Source organism: Chanos chanos, chromosome 1, assembly GCF_902362185.1.
Source record: "Chanos chanos chromosome 1, fChaCha1.1, whole genome shotgun sequence".
Classification (NCBI taxonomy): domain Eukaryota; kingdom Metazoa; phylum Chordata; class Actinopteri; order Gonorynchiformes; family Chanidae; genus Chanos; species Chanos chanos.
The window spans coordinates 14,209,216-14,232,825 of NC_044495.1; the positions used below are offsets into that span (position 1 = coordinate 14,209,216).

Consider the following 23,610-nt stretch of genomic DNA (forward strand, 5'->3'; position numbering starts at 1 on the left):
TGATAATTGGATTAATAACAGTCTCGCACACAAACCGGATTTAGGGTTTAGGATTTCCCGTTAGATGTTGGCAGAAGTCTCACAGGGTGTTCTCAGCAGTACGAATCACTCTACACCCTCAGCACATATGACCCTGCACAAGAAACAGCAGCTCTTAGATCTTATCTAATGTCAGTTTCAGTTATCCTTTCTATCATAACCAACATCACCCTTTAAATAATAATAATAATACAAGTTTATTTAGAGCCCAATATCACTATGTGTAGTCTCAAAGGGCTTTGCATGTCCACAACAAAGTTAAATCAAAATTATATGATCCATAAGTAAATACATAAATACAGTTTTCTCTTCTGACTCGTAAGAAACTGGACTGGAATGTCGGGCTGAAATGTTCAAGGCAGAACTTGCTACCAGGCAACCACCCAGAATACTATCAAGCTGTGCTCATTTAAAGGGACTCTTCTTTGAAAATCTGATTATCTGGATATGAATGGGACTGTGATGAATTATCATGCCATTATTATGTAGAATGTGTAAACCTCTTCCATTCACACCGATGCACACTTCAGTTACCTCACTAAACAGCTATTTCAACATTTTCAATAGAATCTCACTTGCGAATTCCACTATCTATGTAAAAAGATCTTTTTGGGGGGGGGGGGGGGGGGGGGGGGATACAAACTTTGATAGCACTTTATTTCATAGTCGGTTAATTACCAGGTATTAACTGGGAAATGAGATAGTAATAAAATACAGTTATTAGGATAGGAAGTACTAAATCATTTCCTGGTAAGTACATAGAAACCCACTAGAAAACTAGATGGCAACAATCCTAACCCTAACCCTGACCATCTAGTTTCCTAGTAGGTCTCCATGTACTTGCTAGATAATAACGTAGTACTTACTATAAATTTCTAATGGGTACTTTCCAAATAACTATATTTTGTTGCCATCTAGTTTCCTAGTGGGTTTCTATTTACTTATCAGGACATTATTTAGTACTTCCTATCCATTTTTTTGGCACTTTCCTTTTATTACCAACTCATTTCCTATTTAATACCTGGTAATTAGCAGACTGTAAAATAAAGTGTTACCCAAACTTTTTAATTTTTATTTGAATTGCTCTAAATCATGGATCTCAGCCCCTCAGCAGACTCTGCTGTCGTGTCCTCAGTAACACTAATTCATGTTTTGTCTGTCAGCGGGAAAAATCTAACTGTATATCAAAACTTACACTCTCAGAGATTTGTCTTTGCTCTAGCTCTAGAATGCTTGTTAAGAGTTTATGCTCGTGAAGTGAATTAGTAGAAGGCACAACTTACATTGCACAGCTTTTTCAGCCTAATACTGATTTTATAATTTGACCACGGAAACACTTAAGGTGGTATGACAGAGAATAGCTCAAGGAAGGGTGCATGTCTGGTTAAAACCGAATATTAAATATCTGAAATAGCTAGTGACTGTTTTTGATTGTGGTCCTGCTTTCTTCTGACTAATGGGTCTTTCCAGGCCCCATTCAACTCCTAAAATAACTCCTCAGGCAAAAAGCCCCCCCAACACATTCTAAGCTACTCTCTTTAAGCTCCTGCTTTTTTTCCTCTTATTTCTCATTCTGTTTTCCCTCTGTCTCTCACTGTCCTTTTCTCCCTGTCTGTGCCTTTCATGAATGTTCTTCATGTAATAACCCATGTACTCTGGATAGACTCCTTCTTCTAGTCTGAATTGATCCTTTTCAGTTGTAAACTAGTAGGGTGTCTTTGGGAAATTTCTGTGCACTGTTATTGCTACAGTTTAGCTTTTAGTCAGGTGTCCACTGATAAGTGAAGTTTTTCATCGTAGATGGAACACCTTAATGAATATCTGCTTACCTTGTCACCACCATCACCGCCATAATCATAATCATCAACATCATCATCATCATTTTTGCAAGCTATACCTATTTCTTTTTTACTACATGCAGTCCTCATCTCCATAAAGAGTCTCTTCTTTACAGTCTTAACTGTCAGTACTTCAGGACCACATATCTGTTTTAAACTTTCAATGGGGACCTGTCAAAGTTTGCAGAATGCGGGGTGTAGTAGGGTGGGGGGTTGAAGTCATGACCGTGCTATGAGTGAAGCAGAGGATGGTTTTAATAGGTTCCCCTCACCCGTCGGCATGTGTCTACCATCTGCCTCTGATCCAAGGACAGACATGTGTGAGCACTGCGTAATCATGTCTCAAAGCAGCACTGTTAGATGAGGAAACTCTGAAGGTTTCTTTCAGCTCTCATGTGAAAATGGAATAAATATGTAGACATAAACAATGTCATAGCATCATCAGACCTCAGATAACCCTTCTGCTGTGCCCTTCATACCTCCAGTTTTCCCAAGTGCACAGGCCATCTGATACTCTGATGTTCGCTCCTCGCTATTTCTGCAACTTATCAAAATATACTTGTCAACCCTACACTGCCCGTAAAATCTTTTGCGAGGAGGAAGGAGTTCATGCAGTAGTTTGAAGAGTATCCACTGCCAAATGTTTTAACTGTATGAAAGTAACTATTTTCTGGTTAAAAGCATATTATAGCTCTGTTTATTGAGTAACACACAAAAATGCTCACAGAGATCTCACCATATATCCCCCTAACAGACCTGGCCAACATCTCTTTGAAATCAATAGAACATTGGATTCTCATGTAGCCTGCAAGCTAACAGGGAAACATCTAGAACCTTTGAGAATTCACCATGAAATATGCTTCCTCCTCATGGCTGGCGGTGTCTTTTAAAACAGTTGGTTGGTCCGTCACTGAGGTAACATTGTCCCAGGTGATGGTGAGGTAGTTTGCTACACAGACAACCGTGGAGCCCTTTTACTGCTTTACTAGCCCTGGGTGAGTTAGCTGAGGGGTTGCGCAGTTCATGGTGCAGGAGCATAACTCTCTCTGACAGGCTAGGGAGGGGAGGACTTTATGAGGCTTTGGACACAGCCTGTAATCAATACACACCATAGCAAAAGGCATCATTACCTCTGCCAGGCCACAGGCTGTTTTGCTTTCAATTAGCAGGACAAACCAGGAGTTTTACCCTGAAGCCTCCAGCTGTCATATTTGTGGTAATAGCTTTCCTATATTTGGAAATGGCAAGAGACTAGTCCCAAGGCAAAAGTTTGGCTGACACTAAATGAAATGATCTCCCTTTGTCCTAAGGTGTTTGATTATCCAGTTGCATTTTAAGAGTTTTGTTTAAGCACAGCCTGCATATTACTGCAGTGCTACAAATGAAAAGGGACTTACAAGCAGAGAGTGCAGTTTCTGTGGTATGTTAGTATTTTATTTTAATTGTTTTAATTAGCAAATCAGGATTTGGCTTTTAATCCAAATTTGGCAGAAAGATGAATGTATGGTTTAATTTGTTATGAAACTGACTTTTACATTGCACTGATTCTCTGATTCTTGCCACTGGAATTTCAGTCCAACACGCTTCCACTAATACATCTGTTGTCCTTTCCCATGCCATATTGGAACTCTTCTGATGTTATCTTTCACAGTTTGGAGTTTGGAGGTCTACGGTGAAGTGAAACCCAGCAATGTCCCAAACAAAATGGTTCGCACATTAAGGCAATACTCATACAGTGTGTCTCTGCAGTGTCCATTGGCTCTCTTCAAAGCATTATAGCACGTTCTTGATTAAAAGTTTACTGAATGGAAGTCATAGAAATGGTGAGGGTATGAAATAGCTTGATTTTAGAGTAAAGTAGAAAATGTCAGGAGTCAGGCCAGGGTTATAAAAACGTTACCATCATGTTTTCGGGGAAGCATAGACTTAAAACTTGAAACTACTGTATTCGATTTGAAAGAGATCCGCAGCTGAACAGAGACACTGTGAAATTCACACTTCAGTTTTTAGAAATCAAATCCCAGCTGTACTGTTTTCATTACCCAGGGGAAAGAGGTCCTGTCAGTCATTAACTGATCCCTCTACAAACTCTTTCACTGTTTTCACAGTTTTCTTTTTTTCTTTCTTTCTTTTTTTTTTTTACACACAGTGCAGAATATATTCCGATGTTTCAAGGAATGATCTTGTCCCAGAGTACATTACCTAAGTAATTGTCATGATTCAATTTAAGTCCTTTATTACTCAGCAATAACACTGAAACACTTGATAGGTCTTTTGGCTTTAAAGAGATGACTGTACATCTGTAGAGATTTGCTCCATGTGAAGAGAACCGTTAGCCCCCATACTCTGGATTTGAACATTTTTGGATTTGAACACATCCGGAGAGATTGCAAGGGAAATTCTCACACATGAATTAGCTGGCACATTCTTGATTCTAATTCCCTAATGAAGACGGAGCTTTCCCAAGCGCCAGAACGTTTGACCTTCTAATGGCTCCTGACAGCAATGCAGCTCTTCCTGTTGAAAGAGACGTGTTTCATGTTGAGAGAAAGAGGGTAATCACCTTGGTAGCAAAAATGTGGGTTGCCCATGCCTCCAATAGTCTAGTTCCGGTATTAATTTTGAAAATCTGAAAAATCTGCTCAGGTTTCACTCCTAATGAAAACCTTGGAGCAGTGGGGAAGTCTTGGCCGTGTGCTGTTGTCGTTCTCTGATATCAAACATATGGCCTATTGAATAATTCGAAAAATGTTTCTAGGTTAAATTTACCATGCATTTCATCATACATTTGTCCCTACACAAGCCCATGTTTTTTAAATTAAAATCATCTGCATGACATTAAAATGATTAGGAATTAATTTAGGCTTACATTCACAAGTCATGTAGGTTTTGTCTTGCTGGTAGTCTTTCTCAAAAGAAAAAAAATGTAACACAAAGACTCAAATGACAATTTTTGACCCTTAATCTCTTAATGTCAGTTCATGAATCCAAATTCTCAGACAGGCATTTCAGAGTGGCAATTATCCTTTCATTATTTCTATTACTTTGGTGAGGAGCCAGTATCAAGGTAGTTGCAGTGTCATTTTTGACTTCAAGAAAAGAAAATGGAAAGCTATCTCAAATATATGGTTTCCATGGCCAACAAGACAGATTCTAAAAATTTGAGTTGTTAGATGCAAAGAAAGACTCTGACAGTTAGTGGGTGAAGAAGAAGAAGCAGAGGAAGAAGAAGAAGAAGAAGAAGAAGAAGAAGAAACATTAGCAGAAACAGTATCACACTATGGGAGATAGATGCAGAACTATAGTGTGTCATATAGGCTTGGAGAGGACATGTTATAGAGAACATTGGGGCACAGGCAGTCAACAGACAGCCACAGTGGCTCCAGGGCACAGTGATACTGTCCATAGTCAGGAAGACTGCTCCCTAGGGGGGCTCTCCGTCTCCTTATTACACCAATTACACTCTTAATGCTCCCAATTAAAACAGCCCTACACTGAGAGTCAAGTTACTTACATGCCCTAGATACAAGAATACTTCCAAAGGTCATTATTTACACTATGCGCTAACACAGAAATCTGTCAGACACCAGGCTGAAATGTCATTCCATTTTAATTACTTTTCCCTTTACAGATATTTCTAACCTTTTTTTCAGTCTATGTGATGTCTTTAGTGACAGACTGATTGGGAGAAGAACGTAAGCTGATACATAGAAGTACGCAAAGTGTCCTCACTGTGACTTTAAAAAATGTCATTTTGGTATTACCATTGTGGAAACACTCAATATATAATGTGTGTGTTCTCTGAGAAAAGGTTTTAGCAACACAATGTGTTTAGGAAATACCTTTTAGGTACATTTCTGACTACAGTTAAAACAGATGAACAATATCTTACCATGATATAGTCCTAGAGTGTGATTGATAAAGGGCTTTAGCATGGACCAGTCCCTACTGTGTTACAATGTTATTTCTCATGTTAGTAATGAGAAATACATATAGATACTGCAATTATGTGTATTAAAATCTTTAAGCAGCAAAATCTTTGTGAAATCTTCTGTATTTTTCAAAGTATTACCAAGTGTTTCATTAAAACCCACCAAACCATGAAAATGGATTTTGACTCACAAAGCTGCTCTCAGGAAGCTATGGTTTAAATGCGTGAAGGATAGCCCAGCTGTTGTGGATTTGCTTATACTGTTATGTCGGCCTATTGCTTCCATTAAGCTTGTCCTTGAATGCCATTTCTATTAAAGCAGGACAGACTAATAGAAAGGAACTTGTGGGTTGCCAGTCATTTGACTTTACAATTACCCAAAGAAAAGATTTTTTTTACTTCTGTGTGATTGCTAAAATCAGTAAAAAAAAACAAATCCCCTGCAGTGTTTATCTGTTTGTAAGTGTTCCTTGAACAGGAAGCTGCCATTCGTGTCTGAACTGGGTAAATGTGTCATTACACTAATTGTGGGATTAATCAGCACAGACGTAGTAGTGGGGGTCAAATACAGTGAAGCATTCATCTAATAGTTTGTGTTTCCTCGGAACAAGAGGGATGGTATTTAGTCCCATTATGTGTGTCCAAAGGTCCAGATAGGTCCATTAAGTACCCAAATTTATATGAAGAGTGATCTAGGCCCACGTTTGTGAAAGATGCTCACTCTTCGGACCACTGAATTCCTTCTTTTCCCTTTACCCTCGACTAGACGCTCTGTCACTGCTGTAATTGCTGTGACAATGGCTATGTAAAGAATGGGTCCCATTTCATTTTTTTTTTTCTTGCGATTTCTTTTTCTTTCTTTTTTTCTTTCTTACAGTGTAATGTGACAACTGAAGCACATTTTTGTCAAATCGATGGAATGTGAAGCAATTAGTTTTAATGATGTGCCAGACAAATCGGAATGGCAGTAATGAATGTCACAGAGTGAGGCGGAGCTGGTTAAAGAGACCCAGTCAAGAGGCAGTGACAGCAAAACAGTCATCACCCGTTCAACCCCCCCCCCCCCCCCCAACACACACACACACACACACACACACACACACACACACACACACACACACACACACACACACACACACCTACATACCCACACACTAAACTCAAAGAAAGTTGTTTTTTGTTTTTTTTTTAATATATACAATTTATTTAACCACAGTATTGTCACACTGATGTGTTCACCTCTTTTTGGATTCAGTTGTATGTTTCCTCAGAGCTGAAGCTTTCTCTGTTGTAAAATGGATGGTATCCATGGCAAGGTCACTGAGTTCAGGATGATCACATACTCATAGAGAACAGAGAGAGGGCAGACACTGGAGCTCTGAACCGGCCCCTCTAGCTGATTATATTTTGAAGATTGTGGTTGATGGTCTGTAAGTTTTCCGTTAACTTGATTAGCACATAGATGATTTGATGCCAGACTATTGTGTATACAGTGCAATTCTTCACTGAAATCCCTCTGTATGATAGTGTGGTGTCTCTCTGTTTGGTGCATGCTAATGTATTTTGAGAAACATTTCAAACACTTATCCCCAGATTATTTGCTCCGAAACTTTTTTTTTTTTTTTTTTATCTAGAAACTATATCCCAGGAGAAATGCTAAACAGTGTCTCTAGCCAGTGTGGTGACAAGAGGCCTGTTATGTGTCTTGTTACCTCATGATATATTTACCTCATTGTCAAGCAGAGCATAAACAAATCTTTTTTTACATCACGGTGGGAAACACACATCACAGACTAGGTTATATGATTCTTCCAGCAAGTTCTGTCTGACTTCATCAGAATGACCAGCTTGTTTTCCTTGAGACCAGCTAAAAACTGAAAGACTGTTTGTTTTTAAATAGATTTGACTTCACTATAAACACTGGGAATGCAGTCCAAGCCTATTATGTGAGCTCCGCCTTTTGTTCTTTGGTTGTTGGCCATTAAGTTTATTCAATGTACACATATATAGATTCTGGTCATAGACAATGGCATTTTAAGTACAGTGGATGTTGAACTACTTTCCAGAGACCTCAGCTTTCCAAAGCATTTTACTGATTCAAAAGGGTTTGCATTTTATAATGAAATAAATGCAAAAATTAAGCCCTTTGAACTTCACACGCTGGACTGCATTATTTTGAAGCTACTCAAGCCCAGGCATAGGGCTTTGACTCTGAATTAGCGGTCATCAAACATTCCTTGTTTTTCCCATTTATGCAGCATAACATTACAGAGCTGGGATGAATTTGGGATGCCAGGGTGGCAACGTGCCACATAGTTCAGTTGGTCACTATGAAAAAGACACAGATCATTTCAGTTCTGTGAGAGACAGTCAGAGACTGACAGTGAGTGGCTGAGCAAGGCTAAAAAAGGTATGAAGTTAGAGCATGTTCTGTCCATGGGATGGCACCGCACATTTAGACCCCTGAAGCTAAGCCCAGAGACTTTGGGAGCAGTTTGTCAGCATTAGTATATGAACGGCACGGGTCAGAGTCTTTAAGTGGCATAAATGATTCTCCTAATCAAACATGAAATCATCCGTTGACATATTCAACGAGGTGTGATGATGCAGGGCTACAACAAATATGCAAGAACAGTTGGTTGTCCCTTGGGAGCGGATTTAGAAACACTGCTCCCATAACTACAAACAGTCAGTCGGCCAGCCGGCCAGCACTCTGCCAGCAGAGCTGAAGAAAGCCTTTCGCTCTCCAATGTGTGTGTCAGTTTGCCTGGCATCTGTGTCAATAGCATTCCAGCTCTGTTTGTTTTAGCCGTCAGAGAGTGCAGCTGCCTGATTTACTGTTTGAGGACAGTGTCGTAAATTGTGGAGTGCCATTCAGTACACTCAGCCATGTCAAACGAAGGAGAACCTTATTTGCACCGAAATGGCCATCCATGGGTCCCCGGGGGATGCCAGTAAAGTAGCCTGCCGGAATCACTTGCTTGGAGCTTGGATTGTTTTTCACCCAACCACGATGAGGGAATTACCTCACATTACCCATGTTTTTAGAAGATTGATTAATATTTTTCATCCATCAGTCAGTTTAAACATATGCCTGTGGATCCCAGATAGACATATGTTTATTTTATGTATACTGCTCAATTGCAAAAACTCTGGGGTCTATAAAGTGTGAAAACACATGAAACATTCACAGTGTATATATCTCAAATGTGATTAAACGCTCGTGCTTCAAAATAAATGATATTAAGCACTATAAGCTGAGAATTCTGTTTACTTTGTATCGTTTGCCTTTTTTATGAATCTTTTTAAGATGTTTGCCTGTTGCTCTCGTTAAGACCTGAGTGGGGAAAGAGTCCTTTAAGAATCTGTTGACTTTGGGTCCTGTTCAACGTGCGCCTCATCATTTAGCCCAGGCAGACTGCTTAAAGACATATTATCTATTGTTTCTGAAACAGATAGGGCTTAGGAGTCTGATCGTTCACCTGATTCATTTGATTCAGACTCAGATCCAGGCTGATACACTATAAGGAGAAATCAACCGTGACCAAGTCTTTTGCAGGGTTATAGAGGTGACGCAGATGTGTAAGAATGCAATAACAGCTAGGACAGAACTATAAGACTAATGGCCCATGCACTAGATTTTTTCCTGCTGATCTGGGAATTGAAATGACTTAGATATATATAATTTTATTATGTATTTTCTCTAACAACCACAAACATTGTGAGCTTTCAGTGAGCTATAGCCTTAGATATTAATGTGTAATGTATGCATAATGCTTTTAAAAAAACTGGCTTCATGCTTCTGTTCTTTGTGCTGAATGTGGCCAGATGCTGAATTTTGTGCAGATTGGTGATCCTTCTGCGTCTTTCCACTCTTTGTCCTACAGCGGATTGCCAGCCCCCATGTCAGAACAGAGGCTCCTGCAGCCGCCCTCACACCTGTGTGTGCCGGTCTGGTTTCCAAGGATCGCGGTGTGAGGAAGTGGCCCCGGAGCAGGTGTACGTCCGAACTGGAACCTCCAGGGTTCTGACCCCTGTCCGACCTGGCAGCAAACCTGGCCAGCGCCATCACGGGCGTAGACGGCCCACTGAGAGACAAGCCATCGACACCAGCGCAAAAACACAAACCCCCAAACCAGCGAGCACCAAACTTCCCCTTTCCACTGTGTAAGTCTACCACCACCTAAGCTTCTCTTTGAACACAGTACATTATCAATAGCTGAAGACGGTGTGAAATATTTGGATGAAACACATGTAAATGGAATAGTCTCTCTGTGATCGTTCATCTCGGACCACACGTTAATTCAGTAATGACAATTACCTGGGATGGGTATTCGCTAATGCAGGTGTAAGCTGGATCACAGCAATGCTTCTCCTCTTTTTTTTATTCCTCAGGACTATGTTTTCTTAAACATGGTGAAAGGAAATTGAAACTATTCTTCTGTTCCTATTACATAATTTAAATAATCCTACAAAGGAATGCTCTTACATTCCATTCTTCTTTCTGAGGAGAGAAAAAATTGCTGAACAATCCTTAAGTACCTGATTTTTCCACATTTTACAAGACGTACGCACTTTAGTTATCTTATGAAGAGATCCATTTTTGTAAACCACAGTTGTCTGCTGCAGATTAAATCCTTTAAACTGTAACAAATTCTGTTGTGCTGGAGTTGGATCATGCTGAGAGATTTAGAACTTAATTACATTGAAATGAATGAGTGATTTAAGTATGTGATAGCAGTTTTATCTTGAGTGTTTGATCTCAGACTTTGACATGTTGGTCACCGGCCAGAGCTAATGAAAAATTTTGGCGTGTCATTGAGGAAAGATAAAGGTATTGCTGAGGAGAGATAAAGATCTGTATTTGAGCTTGGAATGTATGATGCTGTCAGACCTGGATGTGAGCGCACATACTGATGTTTTATCAAGTAGAAAGGTTTGTCTTGCATGCCTTCTTTGTTAATATGTGTATAGAAGATATAGGTGACAGTTTCCATCACAGATAGACGGTATTCAGTTAATTCATTTATCAGGTTGACCTATGTTCAAAGAAAGTGGAGGGATTTGAGTACACAGTAACAGTGAATGCACTAAACAGTACACTGAACCACCAGTTCCTATAGTATATTGTAGTATTGCCTTGTTCACAGCTTGAGTGCTACAGTAGTCTATCAATAACTCATTCGTTATTGTTTACATTAGTTATAATGTGGCACATAAATCAAAGCAGATGACATGGGGTCTGTATTTAAAGTGTTTATATTAGCCCACAGAACAAGACTTATTGTAACAAATAGGCCTCCCACCCTGCTGTTATTAGATATGACCCCCTAGCTCTTCCCAGGAGTGTATGACAGAACCACACTTGGGAAAACAAGTTAAGGAATAACAGCACGTGCTCTTTTGCCAGAGAGGAAAGATGTGGTAACTCTTGCCATTTGCAGCAAAAATAGCAAAGCCGATTTTGAATGAATAATGTGTTTTTCTTTTGGCTTTATGTAATGCTATAAAAATTTCAGTTTGCTCTGTGAGTCATTGGTCTCCACAAACAACGACTACTGGTGCACATAGCGTGACTGACTGAATTGCTATGCTTCTCTTTGCAGTGTGTTCAGATACTCTTCAAAGACTAGTCATCACTCCACAAAATGGCACAAAGTTCTTTTTCAATTTGACTACAGCACTAGACATGATTTTTCAGTGACATAACCGTGATCGCTAGAAATGTGAACTTTGCTGTTTGCTTAGTCACAAAAGTCATGGCCTCTTTTGTGGAAGTGTTGCTATGTGTTAAATGCATATTCTGTCTGGAGATGTTGAAAGATCTTGCTTGATGAGTGAAGGAAATGTGAAGTCAAAGAGTTCACAATGACAGCTCAATGTCCAGTGGGTTTTGAATTCTGTCATTTTTTGAGAGCTTATGTCAACATGTGCTTTTTGCCAATCAGTCCTCTGGGGGAGAATCTCACACATGTGCTGCAATGTTTTTGATCAAAGCTGACTTTTAGGCTGTGGTGTTTGATAAAGGCAAATGGCATTTATTGGGTAATATCATATTATTGTCCTGATGGCATTGCAGTATTGAGCATCTGAAAGGAACACAATGCAATATTTCAGCAGATATTTGGCTAAATACATAAAAGATCTTTTGTGTGAATTTGCAGACATGTGCTTTCAGGTTTAATAAATCTTTATTTTATAATTAATCCAAGGTCACCATTTAAAGCCCACAGTTGCTGTGCATATGCTTGCTTTGATATCCTCTCAAGGGCATACTTGTCTTCTGAATCACTGCTTTGTGACAAACACAAAGCCAAAGCTCTGGGTACGTCGTGTTATGAAAGCCAACCTGACTCATTCATTCTAAAGGGATGAGCTGTGTGACCCATGGCCTCTGGTAGGGATGACTAACCCCCCCGTTAACAGGTGCTTCAGATCTACTCATGAGCCATTTCCTCTGTTAAAACAGATTCACCAGTAAACATACTGTGTTTTAAACCGGTCAGAAAAGGTTTCTGTCAACAAAGATGAACCCAGCAGCTTTCGAAGTGTTTATGGACATGCCAAGTCCATCCAAAAGGGTTCAGACATGTTCTGTTATGTCTCTTGCGCAGTGGTGTCTGAAGCCAGGTTAGTCCAAAAGTAACTGAGGCAGAAGTTTTGCTACAGAAGCAGAAGCTGTGAGAGTCAATGCAATCCTTGGTCCACTCTAAAACACTTGTAGGCTACAATTAAATATGTCAGCCTCTCAAGTGGTGAATCTAAGCAGTCCAAAGGTTGAAAGTGGACCAAAGAGAACAGGTTGAGAAGTTGACCAATGTAATTAATCAGAAAGCAATGAGCTCATGCTTTTGTTTCGGATGTTTCTTTAGCACTGCCGCGTGTCCCTCCAGCAGTACACGAACAATGTGCGCTCAATACATGAGTGCCAAATCCAAATTAAGAGGTGTGGAGATCTGCCTTGGCATAGTTTAGAACATCCTGCTTGCAGCACTCTACTCCTCCTCTTACCCTTCCTTCTCACCCTCTTCTTCTCTGCTCTGTCCAAGGCCGGCCCAGATCACATAAGCCTGCCCCAGATTTAAAACTTGATGTATCCTCACGTGCGGATCTAAGAAGCCTCTCTGCTCTGCCCAAAGCAAAGGTGTGAGGTATGTCCGGCTGCTGGGAAATCTGTCTGGCAGACAGATTTATTTTCAGCCCTTTGAGAAGAAGAAGAAGAAGAAGGAGAAGAAGAAGAAGTCCAAGGAATTTGTGCCAAGGAATTGCACCTTCTAACTTCTGGAGTGTGTGCCTCTATTACCTAGCCATGCAAGGCAGCACCAGAAACTAACAGGCTCTTGGCTCGGGGTTCAGTCGATTTGGAAGCCAGTTAACGGTCAAGGGCTTGAGAGGTCGTCTGGCTGTCTGTGTCAAAAACGTCTTTGTGTCCAGACGGTCTGCTGTGGACCTTTGGACGCTGCCAGTTGGCGTCCAATAATAATGAAATCACTGTTTGGGGACTGTCAGCAGAGCAACATATGGTGAAATGGGCTGATTAGCTACCGTATTTAAGATGTTTGTCAAATCTTATGAGTACTGATATGGCCTTACCAAACAAGATTTTATGTTATTGTGAGAGAGAATATACTTACATTATTAAAATAGAAGAGACAGAGTGTTTTATTTGGATCCTGAAAGGGTTCTGTAACCAGGTTACTGGTTTGTTAGTCTGCACTGATTTATTAGTAAAGATGTTTTTGAGCTGTTCGTGTCTTATGACCTGTCAGCATACACGCCAAATACTTTTGATTTCGTAAGAAGGGTTTTTTGTTTTTGTTTGGGTTTTTTTTCAGAATTCAAAACACACATTTTAAAGTCAAGCCAGTAAATAACACAGTGATGATGTTTCTGTATCTGTGTTATGTATCTCTGAATCTTTTTCCCCCTCCCTCACACAGACCTCTAAAATCCAAATCGTCTTGTAATGCCAAATCCTTTTAGAGGCTTGTTCTCAGAAATGACCGTTACACTTTTGCACACAAGATAGATGTTACACAGCTATTCCCCCACGCTCAGGGCACCTGCAGTCCTGATGTCATAGATCCTCTGCTATGAAACTGAGGGAAGAGCATGCGTTTTTTTTTTTTTTTTCTCTAGGGAAAAGAAGACGGCAGATGAGTCCAACACATTTATGAGTGACAGTTTGGTCCTAAAACATTCTGGGATGGATAAAACATATGAGTATTCAGGAGTGGCTATCTTTCTTTTTAGAGTTCCCATCTCAGATCTTTTTCTTTTCTCTGTTCTTTCTCTTTTTGTGGACCTCCCAGGATTTGGACACCTTATCGTAAGCTTTAAGAAGCTAGGGGTTTGGAGGTCACGCTTGTAAACTTTAAAATGAGCGCAATTTTTAGACGTTGCCAAATAAATAAAGAGCTCCCTGAGCTGTCTGTGTAGCTTACACCCTAATGCAGGATTTCCACAGAGACTCTAGTCCAGATTGGCCTAAGCTAAGACACTTCCTCCTGTGCTTTCCTTCTGACAAAAGAAACAACTTGTATCTGTTAGAGAGGTATTCATGTGTTTTTACTCTCCCTTTTTTTCTCTTTCTCTTTCACTCTGTCTAGTTGGGTAGCTGCCCTCCATCCCTATTTCTCTAACAGCCTCCAACAAACACACACCCGCAACCTCCTGTTCCTCTCTGACGTCAGTGGTCCACAGGAAGGGAATGATAGGCAGAGGCAGGATGTGTGTGTTACGTGCCCTGTGGATCCTTCACAAGGTGCTGTGTGCTGGCAGCCATACCCCTTACATAATGGATAGGGCAAGAGTGGCAAAGCTGTCTTTTTGTGGGTCACTGATGGGTCACTGTACACTGATCATTTGCAACAGTAAGAAAAGCCCCAAAGCCCAAACTTCATGATTAGAACACCTCAACGTGATCCAATGTCCCCACAGGTAATATTTCTTTATTTGTTATGTCATATCTGTATTACAATTTTTACATAATCCATACATCATTTCACAGATGCTTTCAAAAATGTGATTTACAGAAAATACCCACATGTAGGATGTAAATGTGCAAGTTAAAATGAACTGTAGCAAAAACAGAACCTTTGCTCTGCCATCTTTGAACCATTTCCATATTATGATGAAAAGTACTTGTAGTGAAGCTTAGTAGTTAAATACTTATACTGACAACTCTGTTAAATGTTTAAACCTGATGACCTTATACAAGTCCTTGTCTAAGTCCAAGTCTACTGTTTATAACAGGTAAGATAAGCTGAGGCCAGTCAGACCATTTATTCTGTCTGAAAGCTTTAAAAGTGTTCACTGAAGTGAATGATCCATCCAGATGTGGGTGGACAGATTACTGTTAACAAGGACCTGAGACATGAGCGGGGTGGATCATAGATAAAGGCGTATGCAGTATGTTGTCACATCATAAAGGCAAAATAATTGTGTGTTTGGGCGGTTCGTTGATGTAGGTCATTCACACTTACATAATGAACTGATGTTTTGGGTCAGGAAACCTCTACAGTTCAGTGATAAAATGAGTATTTTTCCCTTTTAATGGCTCTTAGTCACATCACTCTGCATTTGTCTCTGTATGACTAAGCCCAGTAGTTACTGACCTAAGGTTTACACAGATCTTACAACCTTCCTTCCAAGAAGCTTTGTGGTTTCTCTGGGAGGTATTAGGGCTTTAGCCATGAACAGACTTTAACATTAACCTCAGAACTGTAAATAAGGGTTGTAGTCACCACTGCCAGCGATGACCAAGATTATTTGTCGCGGAGAATTTCAGTGTCGTAGAAACTGAGCTAGTAGATCCAGCTGCAATATCAGTACTGCCTCAAAAGTAAACTGACACCGAACCTACTTATAAAGTAGCTGAAGTAACTTGAGGTAGTCCAGTTGTTAGCAGTAGTTGTGCAATTGTGATAGACTGAATGGAAATATTAAGGATGGCTTTAGCTGTATGTGTAACTGTGTAATGGGATGAGTGGCAATATGATGCTAGACTTAAAGTTGTGTGTTACCAGCAGCAGTATCATATACTCAAATTTGTTGATTTCTGTTTATGAGAGTAATGGTGGGGTGTAGGGGTTCTCTACACACAACCTCCCTTTAGGTATGATGTGGCCAGTAACATATTTCACATTTCACATTGAGCTTGGGGACAGTTTGCGTAGTCTGCGTTTTTTACAGTGTGGGCCTCTGTCTGGGGAAGCAATCCCATCCTGCCACCTGGCAATCCGCTTTCCCCAATCAAACAGGAAGTGCCAAGTCAGACAAGCGGGAGCAGTGCTGCCCCTCCCACAGCTTTGAGAAAAAGTCACTCTGTGGACCAATGAGGGGTTTTTAGAAAGCTTTGGACAAGTCATGACAAACACCCGCATATGGTACAACTCTTATCCATTTAAAACATAACCATTTTGACTCCTGTTTCTTGTGTAGTTAGGAGGCTGGAAAACACATATATGAAAGTATTTCAAGATGAGTTTTTTAAAATTTATCCTTTTCTGCTTCTTAAATTAGAACTCAGTGGTGTTACTGAACCTGAGTGGTATTGGTTAGGAATGGTGCCCAGCCCTGTGTCAGGAAGAGTGTGTGAGAGTTTGTAAGTGTGCTGTTGTGCTTGTGATACAGGATTGACCCTTGACCTTTTGGGGTCCCCAGTGAGCACTTTGTGTGAGCGTGTGTGGAGTGTGGAGGGTGTGTAAAGTTTCCAGAGCTTCCCGTAGCAGTGGTGACATCCTCTCTAGTGATTTAAGACAGGAGAATGCTGGATTACGTAAGATGAACATGACAGGGAATGTCAATTCAGCATTTAACATGGCCTTGTATGAACCCTGAAAATGGGTCTCTGATCTATGGCTATATATACATATGGCCTTGATCATTCACAATGCAATCATCACAGAATTGGATGTTGATTTCATGGCTGATAAGGTTTAGTCTTTTTCTTTACACGATAATATTTTAGTCAACAGCAATTATATTTAAAATACTGTGTTATTACATACTCATAATAGGCTTTACTGCAATAGTGCACTTTTTACTGTATTTGTTAATGATGTTGAATGTTTGCATGTGAGTGGTCTCTGTTTTGTCCCAAGCACCCATTGGTCGTTCCTACACCTGTTTGGCTTCAGTTTTGATACCCACCAAGGTTTTCATAAAGCTAACCTGCTATGTTTCAAGACCTTGGCTTCATGTAAGGCTCTGTGTGTTTTATCTGGCGAGCTCCGATTTGGCAAATTAATTACATGTATGGCTGGAACATTCTGGAAACATTTTGCACAATTCCCCAAGTTCGGCATGTCGTCTCCAGGCCTGTTGGGCCGGTGCCTGGAACCACAGAACCACAGGCACTCTTCCTCTGCAGGAGCCACTGGTCTCTGGCCTTTCTCTCACTCCTCTATTCTCACTCCACACTTTCAGCACTGAGGGGAAGATTGATTGGCTGGAGCGAGTGACAGAATATATTTCCCTCCAGGGGGGGAGCAACACTTACGGTTATTTGAGAGCTTTCAAAAGACCCTGGCCAGGACTATTAGTGCAACCATACAACATGCATGCACGTAAACATCTGCTGACCACACTTGGAGTGAATGAAAGCTTCACATTAACACGGAGAGAAAATATAAGTATAAGTGAAGCAGAGTAGGGCCTTATGTCTGCTGAGGATGCACACAGACCTATGGAGGAATCCAAACTAAGAGTCCGCAGTTAAAAATTTCACACGTATAAAAGTCAAACCCTGTTTGTGTTCTCACTGCAGCCACAACTCTTCTAGGTCAATGAAATACACTGAAAAAAGTGACAGGCATTTAAAACTGCATTTTTAGCTGACATTCATATCCACAGCACCTTGCAGATTTATCTGTGTCAGTGATCATACACCAGTGGAGTAAAATTGGGAGACAGGGAGAGCAGGGGTTCAGAGAGAGTGGGAAAAAGAAAAAACAGAGCCTGAGTCCAGTTGTGACACACCTACCTTTGCATAAATAGAGAATAATTTGCCAGGAGCAGCAATTATCCAAACCATAATGAGTTGAGATTCTATCAAATCACTGTAGACTAATTGAAGACCTAATTGTTCTCTGATGTTTGGCTTTGTGTTCTTTGTGGTAACAAAGGAGACCAAAAGCCTTCTGTTTAAACTTCAGGTTCATTAACAGTATGGAATATGCTGCTACTTGTTAGCTTCTTTTTACCCATAAATACATCTTCTTTGCATTTATGGGTAAGTAAGGTATACTCAGTAGGCAATTTGTAGGAGGATGTCATCCACCCTGTTAGCAAAATGACCAAAATGCTTCCCCCTTGTTAACATGCCATATCCCTATATGCTCTATAGCAGGGGTTCTCAATGTTTTTCGACATGTGCTCCCAGCCCCTTTGTCTACATTTGAACTTGCCCCCCCACACTGTATTTGGCAGTTTGCACCTAAAAATCTCATAATCTTGCACCCCTCTGGGGTGGGGGGTGGGCCCCACAGGTTGGAATCCTCGCTCTATAGAGTAGTGTCAGTGACCACTGGACCATCCCCCCTGTTAAAAAATAACAAATCACCTACTGGGTGTAGGCCTACTAGTGTGTACAATTGAAATAGAGACTAAAATTAGAACTATTAACTAGGCGTCATGAATTTTATTATGAGTCAAAAAAGAATAAATTTTTCAGTTGTCTTTGGTTCCAGCCATTTTGCATTTCTCTTTTGTTCCATGACAGCAAGTGTTTATGAAAAGCGATGCTAATAGACCGATTAGCTCTTACTATAAAGACAAGCAGTGTTTTAGTATGACATAGTGAATTCTTGACATTTCGTAAATGCAGACATATCCTTTAATCAGTTTTTCATGTTTTTCTAAACTGTCTCGTCTTATTCTGGGTGTAACTCATTTCAAGTGACATTTTCAATGACATTTTTGTAGTGAACTTAGTCTTCAAGCACAATAGAAACTGTCTCGGTTGATTTCCAATCCCATATGGTAGCTTAGCATGTCAACTTGTAGCTTGGCTGAGTGACGTCTGAAATGTTTCTACAGTTTTCTGGGGCTTTTAATGTGGTGCAGAAGCTGTGGCCAGCAGAGGGAAGAATGCTAATAAAGTCTGAGATAGCTTCCCTGACTGTTGCTACTTCTTATAAAAAAGCAAAGACAGGCTTTTGGAGAAGGTTGTAATGAGAAAGCTCTCCTTGCTCTTTGTCTCAGAGTTTTTCAATCAAACCCACATGCATCTGCTTAAAATATTATGGCATGATAAATTGATACTGTACAGGGAGCTAAAAGGAACACAGATGTTTGCGTTAAGAAAATAACAAAATGTTCCTAATTTCAGAGATACTCTGATAAGGTGAAATGGCATTTCTTAAAAAGAGATCTCATGTTTGTTCGGACAAGAGTCATTTCTTCCCAAAACTAAAAACAAAGTCAAGCTGAAAGGCAGACATCGAAAAGGACCAAACACCATTTCTTCTCAAAGGCCTTGCACCACAAACTAGCAGCTCAGTCGATTCGTGCTCATAAGAGTGACCACCAGAGATTAAACATTTCCCAGAGGACTGTAATTAAGGGTCACGCTTTGATGTCACACAAACCTCCAGGTTATTTTAAGGTTCTCCAATGAAAACTAGCACCACATCAGTTTGGCTTAAAAAAAAAAAAGGTCGCCATGTTGTCAGGAACGAAAAGAAGAGCCATACTAACCTAGAATTCTCACTAATGGGTATGAGAAGGAAAGACATTACAGTGTACAGTTTCACAGATGTGTATTTAATTTTTAGTATGAGGGCTTTATTGAAAGAGAACAGGCAAAAAAAAAGGAAATTCCCACTGGTGGATGTCTGCAAATAGGCTTTGTAAAAGCAGACCTGTCAATCAAGAGGTGGTTGACCACGAAACGGGCAGTTCGGGTGTTATTTTTGTGAGTAATAGGGGATTATAATGTTTTAAAGGGCATGCCTCCCCTGCATCTCATTAGACTTTCCCAGGCAGATCCCAAAAAAGAGTAAGGGTAAGATAATCATTTTACCTTTTCATTCTTTTTGTCAAGGCTTTCTCAAGACTTCGGGAGGCTTTTGGTCAGTTTGGTCATAAGCAACTGAATCCGTTCTCTGAAGTGTCCTGCTTGGGTATACAACATCCCCTTACTTCATGTGTGTTATAAGGTTCTCCTGTGACTGGGATGAGGACAGAGAGTAGCGCTGTTTGCAAGTGGCCTTAGTCTCTCAGCTTGGCATTTCGTGACGGCCGTATCAAAATTTCTCAGACAGAGTTCAATGTCAGTAATGTCGGTAATTTTTGGTTATAACCAGGTTATATTATTCCTATCTGGGTTGTTTCTTGATTGGCCTTTATATAAGTATTAATGGGCGCAAGCCAAGAGGAGCTTCACCAGTTTCGTGTCTGTAGACATGCAAAACCAATCATACATAGCATGCAGCAGTGATGAAATTACAAGGGTTAGCCTGGGTTCTGTCCAGCTTGTCTTATTTAACTAACAGTCTTGTGAATGCATGTCAAGTGTTCATTAGTCTCCATTTCAGTGTAAATCTGATCTCAGATGTAGTCTAAGCTAACACAGTTATCTGAGTAATGTCTTGGGGATTCTAAATTCAGACCTCATTTTAAATTTGCACCGAAATTTATGAAGGGTGATATAACACATGCAGAATGATGTCACACAATGTGTAGGGTCATGATTTCTGTAGATATATTCTGCCTTGCTGACATGTTCTGTGCACTATAACCATTCAGGCCACACATCTTTTACTTCTTGATCCAAATGTAACTTTTCCATATTTACTCCAAAAACCTGTACTAACTCAACTAAATCATGATTCTCTTCACTCCAAAAAAATCATTTGAATAGTTCTATTCTTGAAGAATGGCTATAATTCTCAGTTTAATTGCAGGCCACAAAAAAAAGGCACTTTTTTTTCTTGGAAATATTTGGTTACAATGTTCTCTCTGTTTCTGTTTCTGAGCTCAAAAACAATTACCCTGTTTGCAAGAGTGCCCTTGTTCTAAATTAGTCCGATGATCTACATGCACAGTCTCCTGCTCTGAAATGAACTATGTTGCGGTTTCATTTATTTTATGAGGACTGTGAGCAAACTTGGATTTCTAACATGTCCCCACCTACCCTTCCCTGCACCAGCTGTCATTTAACTCCTTACAAGCCTGTCCACCTTCTGATTACTTGTAATCATGCTGAAGACTTATGCAACAAATGCCCTCTGGGTAGAAGGAAAGTCCTGTAAAAGGTAAATAAAGCCATTTGCTATTTCGGGTAAATATTGCTGAACGTGTTTCTTTTTTTTTCCCTCAAGGGTTATTTTTTGCTATGATGATGAAGTGTCTTAATGTGCAGGAAGTCGTGTGGTGATTTGTTCCGATGTCCTAGACAGAGCTTTGGCCACTCTAGGTTTCCTGTCCAAGGTCGTTCATAGTCCATTGCTCACTATGAGTCTTGCAGCACACGTACCCTATTTACAAAGCCCTCTTAACCGACATGCTGAATCCCAAAGAATCCCCTGCCTGGGCCACCAGTGCCAGAGAGACCTGTCTGATGTCAGACGGCTTTGTTTAGACAGTCGGTGTGCAGCCAAATGGCTCCTGCCAAGCTCCAGACAGTCTTCATATCAGCCTGTTTCTGTATTCTCTGCCCCCTGCCAAATGCTGGAGCCTTTAAATGTGTGCTTTGCTCCCCCAAACAACTCAAGATGACTAATGGGCATTGCCAAGGTAAAATGGTTTTTGTTCAACTTACCTCAATGCTGTGAGAGAGAGAGAGAGAGAGAGAGAGAGAGAGAGGCTCATTGCAGTCTTCTGAACCTGTGTTTTACTGTAGAGTACTGTAGAACAATCACCTTAAATGACCAAAATTCTTGCCACTCTGACTGTAGGAGCAGTCCACATAATCCCATATTTGATGTTCATCTTGGCTCCAAGTGCCAAATGCCAGATACCCAGGATGCTTTATGTCTTACACGAAAACGGACTAAAACAGTACCCGTGTGTGTTAAGATCTGGTGGTCCGGTAGAATTTATATATGTAAATTTTCAGTCTCAGTTTGTGCGGTGGCGCAGAAATTGACAAACGTATTTCTTTGTGTGTTACTTTCAGATCATGTCATGGGATGAAAGCCTTGACCTCTACAATTACTGACTGATTAACTTCTTTTATCACATTAGATACAAAGCAACATTTCACTACTACATGATAATCATGCAGCTCTAGTGGTCTGTTTGGACAGGCAATGAGACCTTGAGTCGGTTCCTGAACACTATTGCACACTTTAGACCTTTCCATGCATGAGGTGGATATAATGAACCAAGGTCTGAAACAGAATCATCTCAAGTTCAGAAATATTTTCAAGTTTGAGGAAGTGATCTGTTTTCAGAACTCTCCTGCCCTCTGTATTCCTGGCAGCCCAGCAAGGCCTGTTTCCAGAACATCACAACCGATGCACCCCTCTGTGCTCCTACACAGTGGTATGCCTGCTCTCTGTTTGACATGCTTATGTCAAGCACAGGGCGACCAGGTTTTTAAAGCCTTACACCAGGACATCTAGCGGTGTAAGTAGGCCTCGTAGCAGGGTTAGGTCCTTCTGGATCTACATCTCAAATAATCACAAATTCTACCAATAATAATGATGTAGTGGCAAAAGGTTCAGTTTACATTTTGATTTTATCAGTGCATTTCAAGAATAAAAACCAAACAGAAACACTGAGCGCAGTTTGCCCTTGAACATTTAATTAGTCAAAATTTGACATGAAAAGTACAGGTTTCACTAAACCCCTTCAAAATCGTTCAAGCTACATTACCCGTGGGATACTCTGTATTGTAATTCAAACATAAACAATTTTAAGGCTAACAGACATTTCACGAGGCAGAGTATTTGGAGCAGGAGTGATTTTGTCTTAAAAGGCTCTTGTTTTTCAGGAGCACCTCATAAAAATCTGATCTAGATTCACTTTACTGGTAAGCAATGCCTTTAGTGTCAAAACCTCAATACAGTTTGTTCATCTTTCCAAGTATTGTTCATGATGGAGAAAAGCCATTTAGCTGATGCATTGGTGCCAGGTAAGCACATAACAAACCCATTTTCTTTTGGACATTGTTGCATTATAGCAAAGTTAGCTAACAGGCGTCACAGCTTCTTGCCAGCAGTTGAGAGGATGGTGAGGAGCAAAGGTGTACAAGTCATTGTCATGGTAACCATACCGGTGCAAGCTGACCTGTTGAAATATATTCCAAACACCAGGTATACAGCAAATCAGCTTGTGGTGGCATAGGCAGAGTTTTCCTTAGGGATACATTTAAAGTTTAACAGCTGAAACCAGGACATATTTGCATATTTTTGAGAATGCACGAGACACTGGGACACACTCGTGAAAATGGGACTATCCCAGGTAAACCAGGATTCCGGGTCGCCCTAATCAAGCAGCCCACTTAATGTTTACTTTGTAAGAACTTTGTACCAGAGCAACAGAGAATGTGCATGGGATGTGTGTTTTTTTCTTTCATCTTTCATTCTCCTCCATCTCATGTTTTCATTGGGGTATGCTAATGAAATTTAATGGACTTCTTTTTGACCTTACATACAATGTAGTTTGCTGTTCAAATGTATGAAGGAATTTGAACATGCCCCTCACCTCTCCCCCTTTTTTTTCATAAAAAAAAATCAACTCTATACCTTCTACAACACACGACTGTTTTTTAGAAATATCTCTGCCAAGTTAACTAGAGCAAGAAGACCTGTGCTTGAAGAGGAACAGTGTGATGCACTTTTCAGAAAAGCT

At 40.4% G+C, this 23,610-nt stretch overlaps 1 protein-coding gene across 1 annotated transcript in view; it reads left to right on the forward strand.

The window, feature by feature from the left end:
- The window catches only part of LOC115804559 (latent-transforming growth factor beta-binding protein 2-like), a 94,074-nt gene that overhangs the window by 8,912 nt on the left and 61,552 nt on the right, over positions 1 to 23,610 (forward strand). Inside the window, exon 3 of the mRNA XM_030765103.1 lies at positions 9,696 to 9,975. Within this exon, the coding sequence (XP_030620963.1) occupies positions 9,696 to 9,975 (280 nt within the window). The remainder of the gene's footprint in view (positions 1 to 9,695; positions 9,976 to 23,610) is intronic.